The sequence below is a fragment of the Sus scrofa genome, chromosome 2 (assembly GCF_054392235.1).
Source record: "Sus scrofa isolate SSC_HxYL_T2T_F1_AM1 chromosome 2, Sscrofa_HxYL_maternal_Yorkshire_Landrace_v2.0, whole genome shotgun sequence".
NCBI lineage: Eukaryota > Metazoa > Chordata > Mammalia > Artiodactyla > Suidae > Sus > Sus scrofa.
In genome coordinates this window covers 99,737,250-99,754,997 of record NC_139384.1, presented here as the reverse complement: position 1 = coordinate 99,754,997, position 17,748 = coordinate 99,737,250, and the positions used below count along the sequence as shown (strand labels likewise).

General features: G+C 41.3%; 1 protein-coding gene and 1 pseudogene across 15 annotated transcripts in view; one reads left to right on the top strand and one right to left on the bottom strand.

The window, feature by feature from the left end:
• MSH3 (mutS homolog 3) overlaps positions 1-17,748 on the bottom strand; it is a 197,439-nt gene that overhangs the window by 177,843 nt on the left and 1,848 nt on the right. For 12 of the 15 annotated variants that reach the window (XR_014838121.1, XR_014838122.1, XR_014838129.1 and 9 more), the window contains exons 2-7: positions 17,613-17,733; positions 8,506-8,726; positions 6,734-6,940; positions 4,899-5,015; positions 4,333-4,450; positions 1,170-1,315 (exon numbers count right to left, since the gene is read on the bottom strand). Coding sequence is in view for 4 of the 15 variants with exons in the window: in XM_021084495.2 (XP_020940154.2) it covers positions 1,170-1,315; positions 4,333-4,450; positions 4,899-5,015; positions 6,734-6,940; positions 8,506-8,726; positions 17,613-17,733 (930 nt within the window). In the remaining 11 variants the exon portion in view is untranslated. Of the gene's footprint in view, positions 1-1,169; positions 1,316-4,332; positions 4,451-4,898; positions 5,016-6,733; positions 6,941-8,505; positions 8,727-12,734; positions 12,804-17,612; positions 17,734-17,748 lie in introns of all 15 variants that reach the window. The other 3 variants (XR_014838120.1, XM_085013912.1, XM_085013913.1) reach the window with 1 other exon arrangement.
• On the top strand, positions 11,523-11,964 carry LOC146405611 (large ribosomal subunit protein uL15 pseudogene; annotated as a pseudogene).

Here is a 17,748-nt window from a genome sequence, read left to right as displayed (position 1 = left end):
GATACTTTTGGAAATATCTGGGTTCTAAGAATTTTTGTTGATATGGTAGCTGACTGCAAAAGTTTGAAAAAACAAAGAACATTAGTTATGACTTAAGCAAGGAGTCCTGCTTTTGCTTAAGAGGACAAAGGAGCCTAATAGTTCCAAAGGCTCCTAAAAAGTCTGAGATTTTGAGCAGAGTCCAGGTCAGTGTAAATGGGCAAATCTTCTCATAAACTGCCAGTAGGCACGATCAATAAACTATGGCTTATAAACTGTACTTACCTAGAAGGCTGGTTATAAATATTCCAAATGTTTATTGAAAATGGAGTTTTGTATTGGCCAGCTATCATTCTCCCTCCACTCCCCCTTCCTCTAAAACTAGATATAATAATTCCATAACCCTCTTATTTAACTTCAAATCCCCAAAGGAAATTTGTAAAACCCTTTGTTATCCAGGCATGTGTTGAACTTCAGTTTTATTCTATCTGCACCTTGTCCACAAGCACACCTGCACTTGGTCTATCTTCCACCCTAAACTTCTAGAGCACGTGATCAGAAACCATCTGCATCTCTCCATCGTACAGAGTGCCAAGGAGCGGATGAGAAAATTAGAGCTAGTATTTTAACATATAAAATTATGAGGACAATATTTTTCTGGTACAATTACTTGAGGACATAACTCATCAGATACTCATTACAAATCATACGTGATTACTCATATTTATAGACACTACAGTCGTGGTGCAGTGGAAATGAATCTGACTAGGAACCATGAGGTTGCATGTTCAATCCCTGACCTTGCTCAGTGGGTTGAGGATCTGGCGTTGCCATGAGCTGTGGTATAGGTTGCAGACGGGGCTCAGGTCCCGCATTGTTGTGGCTGTGGTGTAGGCCCACAGCTGTACCTGCCATTAGATCCCTAGCCTGGGAACCTCCATATGCTGCAGGTGCGACCCTACAAAGCAAGAAAAATTAAAATTAAAAAAAAAAAGATACCATGAACAGGCAGTTCCCACTATAGTGCAGTGGGTTAAGGATTTGGTGTTACCACAGCTGTGGCTCAGATTTGACGTCTGGCCAGGGGAACTTTCATATCCCTCACGTGTAGCCGAAAAAGAAAACACACACACACACAAACAAGATATCACGAACATCTATCATTTGTTCTTCATCAACAAAGTACTTACCACAATTCCAATGAAAATGTTCCCCTTTTTTCTGTCTTTAACATTTTCCTTATTTTCACAAAGACACAGAAGATAGCTGGTAGAAGTATCAGTCATTATTTCATCAACGTTTACAGCATCATCCAGCTTGACTAAAGGATTCACATGTAGGAAGTGTTAAAGAAAAGCAAAGGCTACCTCCCCATGAGCTCTTCTCCTTTAAAATAATGGTTCATTTGCCTGGGCATTTTTGCTCGGTGCAAAAATCTTGCATACAGCATTCATTCTTCTGATTTACTCGCATCATAGTCACATGTCTTATCTTCCCTAAGAGAGAAGACTCATGATAACAGATAACTCTTATCCTCTTACTTCCAAAGGGCCTGGGAGACACCTCAGATCCTGTGGAAGCCCAAATATTAACTCTCTTCTTTACTTGTGTGATCTTGACACTTGAATCCTTCACAATCCCATAATGTTAAATTCCACAAGTCAAAGCAGGAACACACTAAAATAGTGTAAATTACCTTCTTTCCTTAAAGTGCCTAACAGCTTCCAGAAATAACAAGAGAATTTTCAAAAGACATGTGACAAAGAAAACCAAAAAAAGAAAACAGAAACATACATATGTGTGTGTGGTGGGTGGGTGGGTGTGGGTGTATGTGTGTGTAGTGAGACCATTTAATAAATTCGCAGGGATGACGGCTGATTTTGGGGAAAGTCTGGGAACGTCTGATGGGGGTGTCTGCAGATATGAGCTATAGCAGCAACAAAAGAGAAGCAGGCTTTGAAATAGAGACTAAAGTTCAGGCAAAGGAAACGATAAAATTACCAGGTTTTTACAGCCTGATCAGCTTAGAATAACATAAAGCTATTAATGGTGTGGGGTCCATTCTGAATGATAACCGTTTCTTATTCGTGGAATTAATGAAACAAAATAGTCTTCAGAATTTGGGTAGAAGCTAAGCAAAACTCTTAATAAGCAGATTTGCAATAGACTGTAAGACACAGCAGCATTGAGACCTTATCCCTACATTCTTTAATTCTAAAACACGTGACCCCAGGAGTTCCTCAGGGTAAATGAATCCAACTAGGAACCATGAGATTGTAGGTTCGATCCCTGGCCTCGCTTAGTGGGTTAAGGACCTGGCATTGCCGTGAGCTGTGGTGTAGGTCGAAGATGCAGCTCAGATCTGGCGTTGCTGCGGCTGTGGCATAGGCTGGCCGCTGTAGCTCAGATGAGACCCCTAGCCTGGGAACCTCCATATGCTGTGGTGCAGCCCTAAAAAGACAAAAATAAAAATAAAAAATAAAAAGACGTGACCCCATAGTAAACATTTCAAAATGCTTTCTTATTTCATTTTATACAAAATTAGTTGGGTTATTCTTTTAATTGACAGAATTTTATCACTTTGCTACTGTAATCATTTTACTTCAAAAAACTCACTGAATTTATGAATGACCATAAATTGGGGGGCAATCATTGTACATGTGAAGGATTCTTACAAAGTAAGAAAGCTTATGATCCATTTTCAAAAGTATGGAGTTCCCGTCGTGGCGCAGTGGTTAACGAATCCGACTAGGAACCATGAGGTTGCGGGTTCGGTCCCTGCCCTTGCTCAGTGGGTTAACGATCCAGCGTTGCCGTGAGCTGTGGTGTAGGTTGCAGACGCGGCTCGGATCCTGCGTTGCTGTGGCTCTGGCGTAGGCCGGCGGCTCCAGCTCCGATTGGACCCCTAGCCTGGGAACCTCCATGTGCCGCGGAAGCAGCCCAAAGAAATAGCAAAAAAAAAAAGCAATAGTTTTTCTGAAGCTAACAATAAAGATGGCATACTATTATATTTTATAAGAAGTTAACTGTGTATCGACTCTGTATTGTTCTCTTCACATTTCGAAGTTAATAAGCTATTGTTCAGTCTTGTCTTACTAAGATATAGAGGAGCCTATAAGCTCTAAGTCCCTCACCACTGACCACACAGACCTAGGGAAGATGCAATTTGACCTCAGTTGCTAACCTGCTATCACCTTTTATCTAACTCTTTTTTTTCTTGCTCTTAAAGTATGATAAATTTCTTTTACTAAGGCATTTGAAAAATGCTGCCCTCTAGCCATTACCAACCCTTCTCTCTTTAGTAGCGTACTAATCAAAGGCCAAGTAACCATACTGCTTATCTCATCAAAAAGATACCCAAAAACAGGATTAAAGAAACATTACTTAAAACAAAGTCCTTGTAATATTTAAGAAAAAAGTTCTGGAGTTCCCATTGTGGCTCAGCAGTAATGAACCCAAGTAGTATCCATGAGATGTGGGTTCAATCCCTGGCCTCGCTCAGTGGGTTAAGGATGGGGCATTCCCACGAGCTGCAGTGTAGGTCGAAGACCAGGCTCTGATTTTTTTTTTTTTTTTTTTTGTCTTTTTGTCTTTTGTCTTTTGTCGTAGTTACCAATAAATAACTGCTCTACATCATTTAGTTTCCACCACCACAGAGACACGGCTGCAGTGGTGCCTCTGATGAGCACAACTACTTCTTCCAGTTGTGCTCCTCAGAAGCACCACTGCAGCCGCCTCTTTGTGGCTAGGACCATTTAGTGATTTGATGTTTTCGACGTACTCATTGGAGTCTAACAGGTTAAGAACTGAAGAACCTTCCTTTTTGTGTCCCTTAAAAGATGGCTTATTTTTTGTTCCTTGCAATTTTCTAAAATGTCTGGTTAAATCTCCTAATGAAGGCTAGCATTTCTTTTTTTTTTTTTTTTTTTTTGTCTTTTGTCGTTGTTGTTGTTGCTATTTCTTGGGCTGCTCCCGCGGCATATGGAGGTTCCCAGGCTAGGGGTTGAATCAGAGCTGTAGCCACCGGCCTACGCCAGAGCCACAGCAACGCGGGATCCGAGCCGCGGCTGCAACCTACACCACAGCTCACGGCAACGCCGGATCATTAACCCACTGAGCAAGGGCAGGGACCGAACCCGCAACCTCATGGTTCCTAGTCGGATTCGTTAACCACTGCGCCACAACGGGAACTCCCCAGGCTCTGATTTTGAGTTGCCATGGTTGTGGCTGTGGCTGGCTGCTGAAGCTCCAATTCAACTCTAGCCTGGGAACTTCAATACGCTGTGGGTGCAGCCCTAAGAAAAAAAAAAAAAAAAAGACCAAAAAAAAAAATTTCCTATTCAAAAAGGATATCTTCTCCAATAAGTGTAGATTTTGTATAAAGAGCAGTCAATTTCCGGGAAAAGACTGAACTTTTGTTGTCCCCAATGGCTTTTAATGCAGCTGTTTCAGTTTGTTTCACAACTCCCACCTTCAACAAAAGTAAGAAATACTGCATATCAAATCTGATGGAAAATTTGTTAAGAAAACATATTTTAAAAGGTTAATTCTAAAACATATATAATAAACAAATACTATAATAAATACTATTTGTGTAGAGTTTAAGTAGTAAGTACCACATATAACCTTACTATTTACACAAATAACCTATTTGTGTATAAACTGATTCACAATGCAAGAAGTCTGGGTAAATCACTAAGAAACACTCTATCAAAGAGTTAAAAAAAAGTTTGACCTTAAACATCTAATATGTGAAAAATAATATGTCATGAAGATATAATGTTAATAATTGTTATGAACTTTAATTTCTCTAAAATGCCAAATTCCAAAACTAATCACAGCCCCACCACCTTAGAAATGGTTCCCTCTTGGGAAGAGACTCCAATCCCTTTTTTCCACAAGTTGATGCCAAAGCTGACCTTATATCCCTTGGCCACTAGGCGGCGCACATGAACAAACAGTCGGTGTGTCGGTATGCTTGCAGTCATAAAGTTGTGATCTAAATGGCAATAGATATTGAGCTCCCGGGCTGCAATCTAAAAAATTGAGAAAGAAAATATCAATAAAGGTCTATTCCAAGGTTCCCCGTGTGGTGGTGTTTCATTTTGTTAAAAATCCATCAAGGTATAAGTTTAGGATTTGTGCACTTCTCTGTGTGGAACATCAATAAAACGTTTAAAAGTCATTCCCTGTGTAAAAGCCTATGATTTAATCTTTTTTAACACTGTCCATGGACAAACCTCAAGGCCAACATCTTTATCTATAAATGACTCAGAAAAATATGACAGGCCTGCTTTTATGTCCTTAGATCAATCAAACCCTTAAAGTGCTGAGCTTTCCCCGCACAATACAGGCCGTATGAGACCGTAATGGAAGAAGAATTTGTTGTTTGGCATTTGCAAAGGACTGAAAATTAGGAGATATTACAGAGTATACATAAATCATGAACCTGACAGAGGGCACCTTTGAGGGATTGAGACCAGACTTGCTCCAATGTTGTCTGGTTAGCTAATTAATGACACCCGAGTGACAGAAATGCAGAATCAGGCAGTACCACCTGGCACCCTGCTTTTTTCTAAAAAGCACCATGGCTCAGATATTACCCACTAAGCCATGGAACTGGAATCAACCCCACACCACCAACCTCTGAGCTGTATTAGTTCATCACAGCAAGGCAAGAAAACATCAGTTTTTACTGCAGTCAAGGCAGGCTTTAGCACTCAACCTAGAGCAGGGCAGAGAACAGGGTCTCCTTTCACCCCTTCACCTATAGGAGGCCAACCATGCCATTCCTGTCCTCAGGAAACATGCAGATGCTGTTTCAAAGTCTAATTTCATGACACGGAAGATAGCATAATGGCAGGTGAACTAGAGAACACAACTTCCCTGCCACAGGGTTCAGGAAACTGGAAGAAAGTTGGCCAAGTCTTCATTTCCCAGTCATGAGATGGCAGATGTGCCACCTCATCACCCTTTAATGATGTGTATGACCCAACCCGGCCTAAAACCAAGGGATCATCATTATTCCAATAGAGCGTCATCAGCAACACCTGCCCTAAGCTTGCCCTTAAATGCTCAGATTCACTGTTAACCTTACCTTAGGCTGACACCAAATACCCTAGCTTAAATACAAACCCATCTTAGACTAAGATAGCAAGACAACTGATATACAGAGAACTGTAAGACTTCAAACACCTGTTAGTGGCTGGCAGAGTTAATACGCTTTTTCCACTGAGATTTCACTATGTTCTTGGCTATGAAAATTCAAAAATTAAGGGTAAACAGGAACTTATGCATATCTCAAAATTTTTATCTTGCTTGAGTCCTCTAAGAATACCCACATAATCACGGTTCATTCACTAAAGGATTCATCCAATCACCTTTCCATGGATGAAAGTACCGGGGCAGCACCATGGAGCATAAGCACTAACATTTCAATAGAGACCCTTCATCTCCTAACCCATCAAGTTTGCTTCTGTTTATATTTAGCTTTTACTTTAAAGGAAATTATTATTTTTGGCCCTGCCTGTGGCATATGGAAGTTCCTGGGCCAGGGATCTAACCCACGCCGCAGCAGTGACCCAAGTCACTGAAGTGACAGTGCCGGATTCTTAATGCTCTGTGACACAAGGGAACACCTAAATGAAAGTATTTTTAAAGGTACTGATCATATCAGCTTTTTCATAAGGTCAGAAAATAAAATATTTAAGGCTGAACAAGAAAACATGAAATAGTGTCTGAGAAAACAACTTACCTCTGCATCTTCCCCAAAGAATCTATACTTATAGCCACATTCCACACACAAAATTGCATCTTTCTGCTGCTGTTTCATTTCTAAGTATTGTAACTCTAAGGGGGTATAGACGCTTTTGGTCCGTTTGTTAGATGGTTTAGAATCAGAAGTTTTCTGGGAGTTTTCAGAACTCCTCTGTGATGATCCACAATGACCGAGTGCCTTGTCCTAGCAACAAAAAGACTTTTATAGTTTCAAAAGTAATCATCATAATAACAGTTCTAGAGAGAAATAGAGGAAATTTGGGGAAAAAAATTGCAGCAAAGCTAATAGTTAGTGAATCCGAGTGAAAGTTTTTACAAGGGTATATAGTATATTCAGTATGTTCTTATAGGGCTTGGAATTTTTTCAAAGTGAACAACTTTTTAAAAAAGAGCCAATGGGAGTTCCCATCATGGCTCAGTGGTTAATGAACCTGACTAGTATCCATGAAGACATGGGCTCCATTCCTGGCTTTGTTCAGTGGGTTAGCTGTGAGTGTAGGTAGCAAATGCAGCTCGAATCCCACGTTGCTGTGGCTGTGGCACAGGCCAGCAGCTCTGTTCCCCTAGCCTGGGAACTTCCATATTCTGCGGATGTGGCACTTAAAAAAAAAAAAAAAAAGCCAAACTATTGTATATTTAAGCAAATTTTGACAACCTAAATTATAAAAGTTTCACATCTTTTTAAATTGGATTTCATTACACCAATTATAATTAACGAGTTTCTTTTCATCATTTATTCCCAGACATATAAGGCACAAAAAGTCAGTAGGCTTGACTCTGTCTCTCTCTCAGCAGGAAGGCAAAACCATTTTCAATAAGCATGCCAGCAGCTAAAGCTGCACTTCATGTTTAAATTTCCAAGCACAGCCTAAAAGACAGGATATTCCATAATCTTTACTCAAGAAAAGAACCACAATTTGTTAAAGAGATGTGAGAAAGAGCTTTGGATTGTCCCCACTGTGGTAGAGTGGAAAATGAGTCCAACTAGTAACCATGAGGTTGCAAGTTCGATCCCTGGCCTTGATCAGCGGGTTAAGGATCTGGCATTGCAGTTGAGCTGTGGTGTAGGTCACAGACACGGCTTGGATCTGGCGTTGCTGTGGCTGTGGTGTACGCCGGCAGCTGAAGCTCCGATTCAACCCCTAGCCTGAGAACTTCCATATGCTGCAGGAGTGGCCCTAAAAAGCAAAGAAAAAAAAAAGTAAAATAAAGCTGGGTTGAGAACCACTCTTCTGAACTGTAGATTGCAATGATGGATGAAGAGTTAAATTTCCTGATTTCACAAAAGTGAAAAACACTAATAATCACAAAACAGTGGAAAATCTAAGAAACCCATATACCTTGGGTTTACCTTTGAATTTACATCCATCTGAAAACTTCAAAACATCTAAGTTACCTTACCCACCATGATTTTCCAGAATAATCACGGAAACTAAGGACTATAAGAAACTGTACTTATATTAATTATCAATAAAGAATCCCCCCAAGTCAGTGGTGCCTAATCCAGGCTGTTCATTAGAATCAGCTGGGAGACTTTTTTGTTTTGGGTTTTTTAATATAACAATCCATCCTCCTTCATACACAGTCAATCAAAATCTCCAGGAGTTAAAAAAAAACCTACCCCAGCTAATTTGGATGATGAGCCAGGGTCCGAGAACCACTGCCCTGAGTGAACTCATAGAACCTAGGGGCACTGCAGAACCGACAGTTCTGGGTAACCGAGTATTTACCTATACAACAGTGACACACCTTCTGACTAGTTTGAGATTTGGAATCTTCAGAAGAAACTGCATTCTTGGCACGGAGAAGATCGATATCATCAAAATCAGTACATTTCGGCAGAACTGCAAACCGCTCCCGAAGAGGCTCTGTTCGGACTCTGTTTTGAAGAGGGGCAGAATCGCAGCAGAATTCTTTCAGTTTTTCCAGAGACTTTAAAACTGTCCTGGTCCTCTGATGTTTCTTTGGTTCTTAGCAAATCAGAAGAAAACACAACAATACATTCTGTCTCATTATGTCGATTCATAAATAGCATGGGATTTTTAAAAAGGGAGCTTCTCAGAGTGTCTTGGTGGCTCAGTGGGTTAAGGATCCAGCGTTGTCACTGCTGTGGCTCGAGCCACTGCTGCGGTGTGGGTTTGATCCCTGACCCAGGAATTTGCACATGCATGACTTAGGCGAGGCCAAAAAAAGGATGGGGAGGGCTTCTCACTAAAGCAATGCATCTAACTAAAGTGTGATAAGGAAATAAACTCTGGGTTCAGAGTGAAGACGGCATACGGAAATATACATCTAATTTCACTTGGTCCTGGAACTCCATTAAGAATTATAATAGGGCAGAGAGAAGAGGCGCAGTGACAATTTCAAATGAAATATCTGAAGTTAGAAGGAAAATGGATGAGCAATAACCAACTGAGCATACCTGAAAACTAAATCCAAAGTCAGTAGTAAAGAAAACCAAGAACCGGAGTTCCCATAGTGGCTCAGTGGTTAATGAATCTGACTAGGAACCATGAGGTTGTGGGTTCGATCCCTGGCCTTGCTCAGTGGGTTGAGGATCCGGCGTTGCCGTGAGCTGTGGTGTAGGTTGCAGACGAGGCTCGGATCCTGTGTTGCTGTGGCTCTGGCACAGGCCCGCAGCTGTGGCTCCTATTGGAGCCCTAGCCTGGGAACCTCCATATGCCACGGGAGCAGACCAAGAAATGGTAAAAGGATAAAAAAAAAAAAAAGAAAAGAAAAGAAAACCAAGAACCTATTGACAACACAAAAGGCTATTAAATGGCTCACGAATCAGGGCACCAGTAGCTCTGGAAATGGAAAAAAGGGAGGCTCTAAGATAAAGTGGATTGGTTCAAAAACAATTTAATCCTTATATTCCCACCCCACTCCAAGCTCAAGGGCTTCCTCCTTCTTCCACTTCAGAAGAAGACTGGGGATTTCTCTAGAAAAGGCAAAAGAAGCACAGGTGAGATGCAGCACTGTGCCTAAGGCAGAAAAATAATGGGAAAATAGGCTTTCTGGAGGCTGAGAAACGAGCCTCTTCTCACCAGTTCTCAGAACACAGGCAGCCAGAGCTCTCTCTCCAGGCAGGAGCTATGAAGACTCTGGACTGGAGAAACTGACCAGCTTCATGGGAAAGACGTAAAGATACTGACCTCAACCTCATGGTTCCTAGTTGATTTTGTTTTGTTTTTGTCTGATTTCCAGGAATTCACCAAGGAGACCAAATCACCAGCCCCAGGACACCTGCTTTCCTGCCTCCACAGCTTTGCCCAAGAGAGTCTTTATCCCCGGAATGCCCTTGCCCCCAATTTCTACATGTCGAGTCGTATTCATTTCATCAAGACCCATCTCAAGACTACTTTTTGCTTCAACTGCTAATTCTCCCAGTTTTAAATCATCTTTTCGAGTTCTTGTTGTGGCTTAATGGTAACAAACCCCATGAGAATCCCTGAGGACTCAGGTTTGATGCATGGCCCTGCTCAGTGGGTTAAGGATCTGGTGTTGCCGTGAGCTGTGGTATAGGTTGGGGATGCAGCTAGGATCCCGTGTGGCTGTGGCGTAGGTCAGTGGCTACAGCTCCAATTCGATCCCTAGCCTGGGAAATTCCATATGCCACACATGAGGCCCTAAAAAGACAAAACAAAACAAAAAGACAAAAAAAAAAATAATAATCTTTTCTTTCTCTAAATTCCTATAACAAGGTCACATCTCTCTATAGCACTTACCACTCTCTGTCAATCAGCAGTTATTAATAAGCAAACAATGCATTAAAAAAGGGAAACTATCACATATACACCAGAATACATTATTTTTCCCCTTGGAGCAATTCTATTGGGTAGTTACTACTGAATATAAAGAAACCAGGACTGCATTTGTCATCTTTTATCCTTCCTATGTCCACAAAAACACTCTGTGAGCAACAGCTGTGTTTCATTCATTTCTAAAAGTTTTAATCTTTTTATATTTATATTTAAACCTCTCTTTAGATGTATACTTTATCCAGTCTCCCATAAATCTTGTAGGTAGAAAAGTGTATACATGAAATCTCTTTTCATGTATATATATATTCACCTTATTTACTATAACTTTCACTTTTCAGGATAACTACTTGAATCACCCTTTAAAAGTGTACTATAAATTTTTATATTATATAAAGATTTCCCTCCCATCAATACAAAAAAAAAAAAAAGTTTTCCGGGATGAGGGTGGGCTATAAGTCTTAGAATTACACTCATACAAAAAAATAATAATAATATCTAAAACTGAAGTGTTTAAAAACTGAGGTGAGGGAGCCAAGGACTCTTTCAGCTAGTGAATACTTCCCTCTTTTCTTCTCGTGAGTTATTTAAGTAAACAATAAAGTTCATATTTCAAAATATTCCATGTCTACAGCCTTATTTCCACAAACTTCAGGGTTTGCTTGGCTGGATCGGCAGTCAGGATTTAGTGTGATGTGGTGAGACCCTCAATGGCTAATAATCTCACGCCCTTCTTCTCACCACGCTTCCCACTCCACCACCCTCCTCTCAGCACTGCCAAGGAAGATTCTGCCATGAAGCCATCATGGGATGTTCCAGTGTGGCACAGTGGGTTAAGGATCCGGTGTTCTCTTTCTTTTTTTTTTTTTTTTTTTTAATTAGCTAATTGTTTCTTTTTCTTTTTTATTACTCAAATGAATTTATCACATCTGTAGTTGTATAATGATCATAACAATCTAATTTCACAGGAAGGATCCAGTGTTCTCTTTCATCACGGCCACCGACATGCCATCCAGACTAAGGAAGACCCAGAAACTTCAGGTCCACATGAGCCAAGGCCGCATCAGCAAACACCAGAAGCACCCAGGAGGCCGGGGGCAATGAGGGTGGCCTGCATCAGCACAGGATCAACTTTGACAAATATCACCCAGGATTCTTTGGGAAAGCTGGAATGAGGCAATACCACTTAAAGAGGAACCAGAGCATCTGCCCAAGTGTCAACCTTGATAAACGTGGACCTTGGTCAGCAAGCAGACACGGGTAAATGCTGCAAAAAACAAGACTGGAGATGCTCCTATCACTGACGTGGTGTGATTGTGTTACTACAAAGTTCTGGGGAAGGAAAAGCTCCCAAAGCAGCCCGTCATCGTGAAAGCCAAATTTTTCAGCAGAGGAGCTGAAGAGAAGATTAAGGGTGTGGGTGGGGCCTGTGTCCTGGTAGCTTGAAACCACGTGGCAGGAAATTCATTCAATGTTGACATGTGCTTTTCAAAAAAAAAAGGATCCAGTGTTGCTACAGCTGTGGCACAGATTGCAACTGCAGCATGTGTTCAACCCCTGGCCTGAGAACTTCCATATGCCATGGATGTGGTAAAAAAAAATGAGAATAAATAAAATAAAACATACCAAACCATTATAATTCCTGAACTATAAAACACATTAAGAGAAAGAACTGGTACACAAGAAATTACCCAGAGTTACAGGGGTTTTTTGTTTATTTGTTTTTGTCTAATTTCCATATGCACCCGTGGCATATGCAAGTTCCCCAAAGTTAGTTTTTTCTTAATGCTCCTAGGATCATCTATCTTGAGTCTTCTAAAAAAAACCAGGGGGAACCATGAATATGTTATTGGTGGGAAGAATGACGCTTACCTAGGGAAGCCAAAATCTTTCATTGCCTTCCTCACAGACACCCAAGAGAAATTTTAACACCGCATAAGGCCCTCAAGGTAAAAAATTACATTGGAAGCCTTCTGAAGTGAAAAGCCTCCAAGAGCTAGGAAACCCTCAGGCCTGAGAGACACAGACAGAGGTCCAGTCCTTCCACTGGGCCTTGAGGAAGACTGTAACCACTGCGGAAAACCGAGCTCTTGGAAAATTGAGTACTATGAAAATTAAAGGAGAAAGCTCACTAAAATGGAGGTGGGAGGCCAGAAGGGAGAGCTCTCCTGCTCGTACCACCCAAAGTCAACACAGACGCCAAAGGAAGAGACATACCAAGCACCTCCTGCAGCGAGTGACATTGCTTTCCCACACCAGCAGGAGACAGGAAGATGTTCTCCTTGCCTGGCAACAGTGCAACCAAGAGAGACTGTCACAACTCAGTCAAAAAAACTTGGGAAGTCCCAGTTTCCTCCAACAGACTTTCTGTCCACAGACTTTTATAAAAGCCCCACCCAACACTCTCTTCTCTTCTATAAAATTTCCTCTCCTTTGCCCTGCCCAACTTGTGTGTGGTTTGCCACAGCTGCATGTCATGAAGGGCAGTTCTTGACTACTCCCAAATGAATTCATTTAGCTGGTAAAATAACTGGCTGGTCTATTATTTTTGGTTAACAGTACCCAAATAAGCCTTAGCAACCCCATATTATACTTAATATAGTCCTATACTTTTTTTTAGGCTGCACTCTCAGCATATGGAGGTTCCCAGGCTAGGGGTCCAATCGGAGCTATAGCTGCCGGCCTACACCACAGCCACAGCACTGTGGGATCCAAGCCGCATTTGCGACCTACACCACAGCTCACGGCAATGCCGGATCCCCAACCCACTGAGCGAGGCCAGGGATGGAACCCGAATCCTCATGGATACAAGTCAGATTTGTTCCACTGCACCACGACAGGAACTCCCTATTCCTATACTTAAAACCTTATATTATTTCCATTTCTGAAGATGCAATGAAATGAATTATCAAATTGCCACAACATGAGATTAAGACTTGGTAGCATTATCACTAATGACTCTGAGCCCTTAAGAGGATATAACCTAGAAACAAGGCCACCAGATGCTGTCCCAACATGTTAAACAGATGGAAAATCCCTTGTTAAAAATCTTTCACCAAAATTAACTTCGCTGTTTAAGATTTAATATTTTGTGTATCATAAACTGCAAATACAGAATAGTTTTTTCCTCTCCTCTCTTTTGAGGCATTCCCCTCTAGGCCTAAGTTATAAGGGATCAAGGAGGTAGGAGAATTACATTTTAAATAAAGAATTTTATTTATTTTTATTTTTATCTTTGTGCCATGCCTATGGCATGTGAAGTTTCCAGGCCAGGGACTGAGCCTGCACCACAGCAGTCACCCAAAGCATTGCAGGGACAATGCTGGATCCTTAACCCGCTACTCCATAAGAGAACTCCTAAATAAAGAATTTTAATCTAGAAGGATGCATGGAGTAGATGCTGAAGTGTCACCATAAACAGATTTAATTTTTTTTTTTGGTCTTTTTGTCTTCTTAGGGCCAAACTCGCAGCAAATGGAGGTTCCCAGGCTAGGAGTCTAATCAGAGCTATAACTGCTGGCCTGTGCCACAAAAGTCACAGCAATGCAGGATCTGAGCCACATCTGCAACCTACACCACAGCTCATGGTAACACCGGATCCTTAACCCATTGAGCAAGGCCACGGATTGAACCCGCAACCTCATGGTTCCTAGTCGGAGTCGTTTCTGCTGCGCCACAACAGGAACTCCCGATTTTTAAAAATCTGTTTCGTAACCTGTTTTACAGATAAAATAATCTATCAGGTTAAAGAAAAAAAAAAAAAAAGAAACACCTTTGGCTATTAAAAACATATTTTAAGTTGGTTGCACTAAACACAATGTTCAAGCAAAACTAGTCTACACTGAAGTCAGGATAGTGGTTATCCTTACTGTGGGGAGGAGAGGTTGTCAGTCAAGAGAGCACAGGAGATTTCTGGGGGTCTTAGCAATATAGCTTCTTGATCTAAGCAATGGTTACATAGGTGACTCAATGTGTGAAAATTTATCAGGCTTATGATTCTCTATACAAGTTAAACATCTACAAAGAACTGAAAACAACAAATCAGTGTCTACAGATCCCAGGTTCTCAAAAATTGTTTGGGGAATTCCCACTGTGGTACAATGGGTTAGGAATACAACTGCAGTGGCTTGGGTGGCTGTGGAGACATGGGTTCAATAACTTCCACATGCCACGGGTGCAGCCATTAAAAAAAAAAATATATATATATATATATATATAGTATAGACAATGAATATTTGAGGGAAAAAAGGAACTCAGGCAGATCCACATGATGGGATATCACTCAACAATAAAAAGGAATGACATGGAGTACTAAAAATCAGACAGAAAGTAAAATGGTTATTGCCAAGGACTGGGGGAGGGAAAATGGAGAGCTATATTTAATGGCTATAGAGTTTCAATTTTACAAGATGAAAAAAAGACTTCTAGAAATGGATGGGGGTGATGGTTGTACAACATTATGAATGTAATTAATACCACTGAAATATACACTTAAAAATGGTTACAATGGTAGAATTTACATTATATATATATATGTATTACCATAATAAAAAAAAATCGAAAAAAAATTTAAGGAGTTCCCTTTGCGGCACAGCAAAACAAATCTGACTAGTATCCATGACGCTGCAGGTTCAATCCCTGGCCTTGCTCAGTGCGTCAGGCACCGGGTGTTGCCATGAGCTATGGTGTAGGTCACAGACATGATTTGGGTACCATGTTGCTGTGGCTGTGGCACAGGCCAACAGCTGCAGCTCCAGCTGGACCCCTGCCTGGGAACTTTCATATACTATGGGTGGGGCCCTAAAAAGCCAAAGGAAAAAATCTTTTTTTAAAGAGAGGAGGTACTGCTACATGCTACAACATGGATGAACCTTGGAAACATTATGCTAAGAGAAAGAAACCAGACAAAAAGGCCACATATCGTATGATTCTATTTATGTGAAAGGTTCAGAATAGGCAAATCTCTAGACAGAAAATAGATTCACCTTTGCTTAGGTCTGGGCAAGGTGGGGGGGTACATTGGGGGAAAATAGGAAGTGAGTGCTAATAGGTACTGAGGTCCTTTCCGGATGATGAAAATGTTCTAAAACTGACTTTAATGAGGGTTGCGCACTTCAGTGAATATATGAAAAGTCGTTGAATTGCACATGCTAAATGGGTAAATTATATCACATGTGGTTATACCTTAATGATTCTGTTACTTAAAAAAAAAAAAATTGAGGTAGAGCAATCATCCAGTTTTGACTGGTGAATGCCCCTCTTTCTCCTTTCTGAGTGTGGATTTTTAACAAGTAGCAAAGGTTTTATTTCAAAACACTTCAAGTCTGTCACCCCGTTTCCACCTCGGCTCTCCTGGGTGCCTGGGTAAGTTAGTGGGTAATGTGGTAACCCTCCATTCTCACCTACTGCCTCCCTCTTCTATAAAAGGTAGATAACAAGGGTTGTTGGGAAGAATAAAGAACTACAAAAAGCGGGGAGTTCCCGTCGTGGCGCAGTGGTTAATGAATCCGACTAGGTTGCGGGTTCGGTCCCTGCCCTTGCTCAGTGGGTTAACGGTCCGGCGTTGCCTTGAACTGTGGTGTAGGTTGCAGATGCGGCTCGGATCCTGCGTTGCTGTGGCTCTGGTGTAGGCCAGTGGCTACGGCTCCGATTCGACCCCTAGCCTGGGAACCTCCATATGCCGCGGGAGCGGCCCAAAGAAATAGCAAAAAAAAAAAAAGAAGAAGAACTACAAAAAGCCTCTACAACAATGGCTGGTAAACAATGGGTGCTCATTAATGGCTTGGAGAATTTACTGAAAAACTGAATAGTTCAGGTAAAGAAACAGGTACTGCAGATACTCGATACAGAGTAATGAAGCAAAAAAACGTAGAAAATGCCAACATTAGCACATGGCAGATGTGTCAAGTCATGCATCTTATCACAGTCCTTTCAGGTAGGACCGGGGAAAGGGTATCATCAGATTTATCCTTCTCTGAAGCCACGTGTCTCCATTCCCATAGTTATTTCATACTAAGGCTTTCATGCTGACCCTAAATCCAAATTTTGCCTTTTGAGGAAGGACAGATATCTTACATCCCTGATCCACTGAATCATTTTCTTTGGTATCATTTTCTTTACCTAATTCTCTGGGGATAATGAAGAAAGGAGCATTTTCTTTCCTCCCTTATCACAAATTGTCTAAGACCGAAAACAAGAGGAAAATCTGCTCAACCGTCTGTATCCAACACCTCCTCTAGACAAGAGCTCAGAAACGGCGGTTTTATCCAAAACCTTTTAGCATACAGAAAAGGCAGCTCCATGATTTAAAAAAGGACAGGATATGTCCTGACATTGAAAATTGTTCAGGAGTTCCCACCGTGGCTCAGTGGAAACGAAATCTGACTAGCATCCATGATGACTCGGGTTTGATCCCTGGCCTCGCTCAGTGGGTTAAGGATCCGGTGTTGCTGTAAGCTGTGGTGTAGGTCACAGATTCGGCTCAGATCCGACCTTGCTATGGCTATGGTGTAGGCCAGCAGCTGCAGCTCCAATTCAATCCCTAGCCTGGGAACCTCCATTTGCCACAGACACAGCCCTAAAAAGACACAAAAAGTAAAAAGAAAATTTTTCAAAATGGTCTAAGTGGGAAAAAATAATTGCAAAGTAATATATACAGTATAATACAATTTATAAAATGTTAACTAATTTGTGGGTCTATATGTAGACATACAGATGTGAATAAACAGAAAAACCTGGAAGAATGTACAGCACCCCCCAAAATTTCAGTAGGCTTTACTAAAAGGGAGGGATTGTGAATGTCTACCTTCTACATTTCTGTACTGTTTGTAGTTTTTATAACAAGAATGTTTTACTTTCATAATCAAAACAGAAATTAGCTTGAGGGAAAACTGGGAGAACTACAGCCCAACTGCAGAAATCCAGCTCTTACCTCCACTCCCCAACCCCCTACCTTCACCACCACTTATGAAGGGGCCACCTTTCTCCACAAAGCAAAACATGGTTCAATTCTCCAATACCTTCCTCTGCCCTTGGAAGAATGCAAGCGTATCAGAGCCATGCTGGTGAATGAAGAGAAACTGCCGCAGAGCTTACCAGGGTTCTCGGACATCACTGAATCACTTCTTCCTTCCTTTTCTTGGGCTTTCTTTGCCTTCTTTTTAACAGGCTCATCATTCTCGAGGGGTCTCTTTTTACTTCTGTCAATGTCTGCAGCCTATGTTAGAAAAAG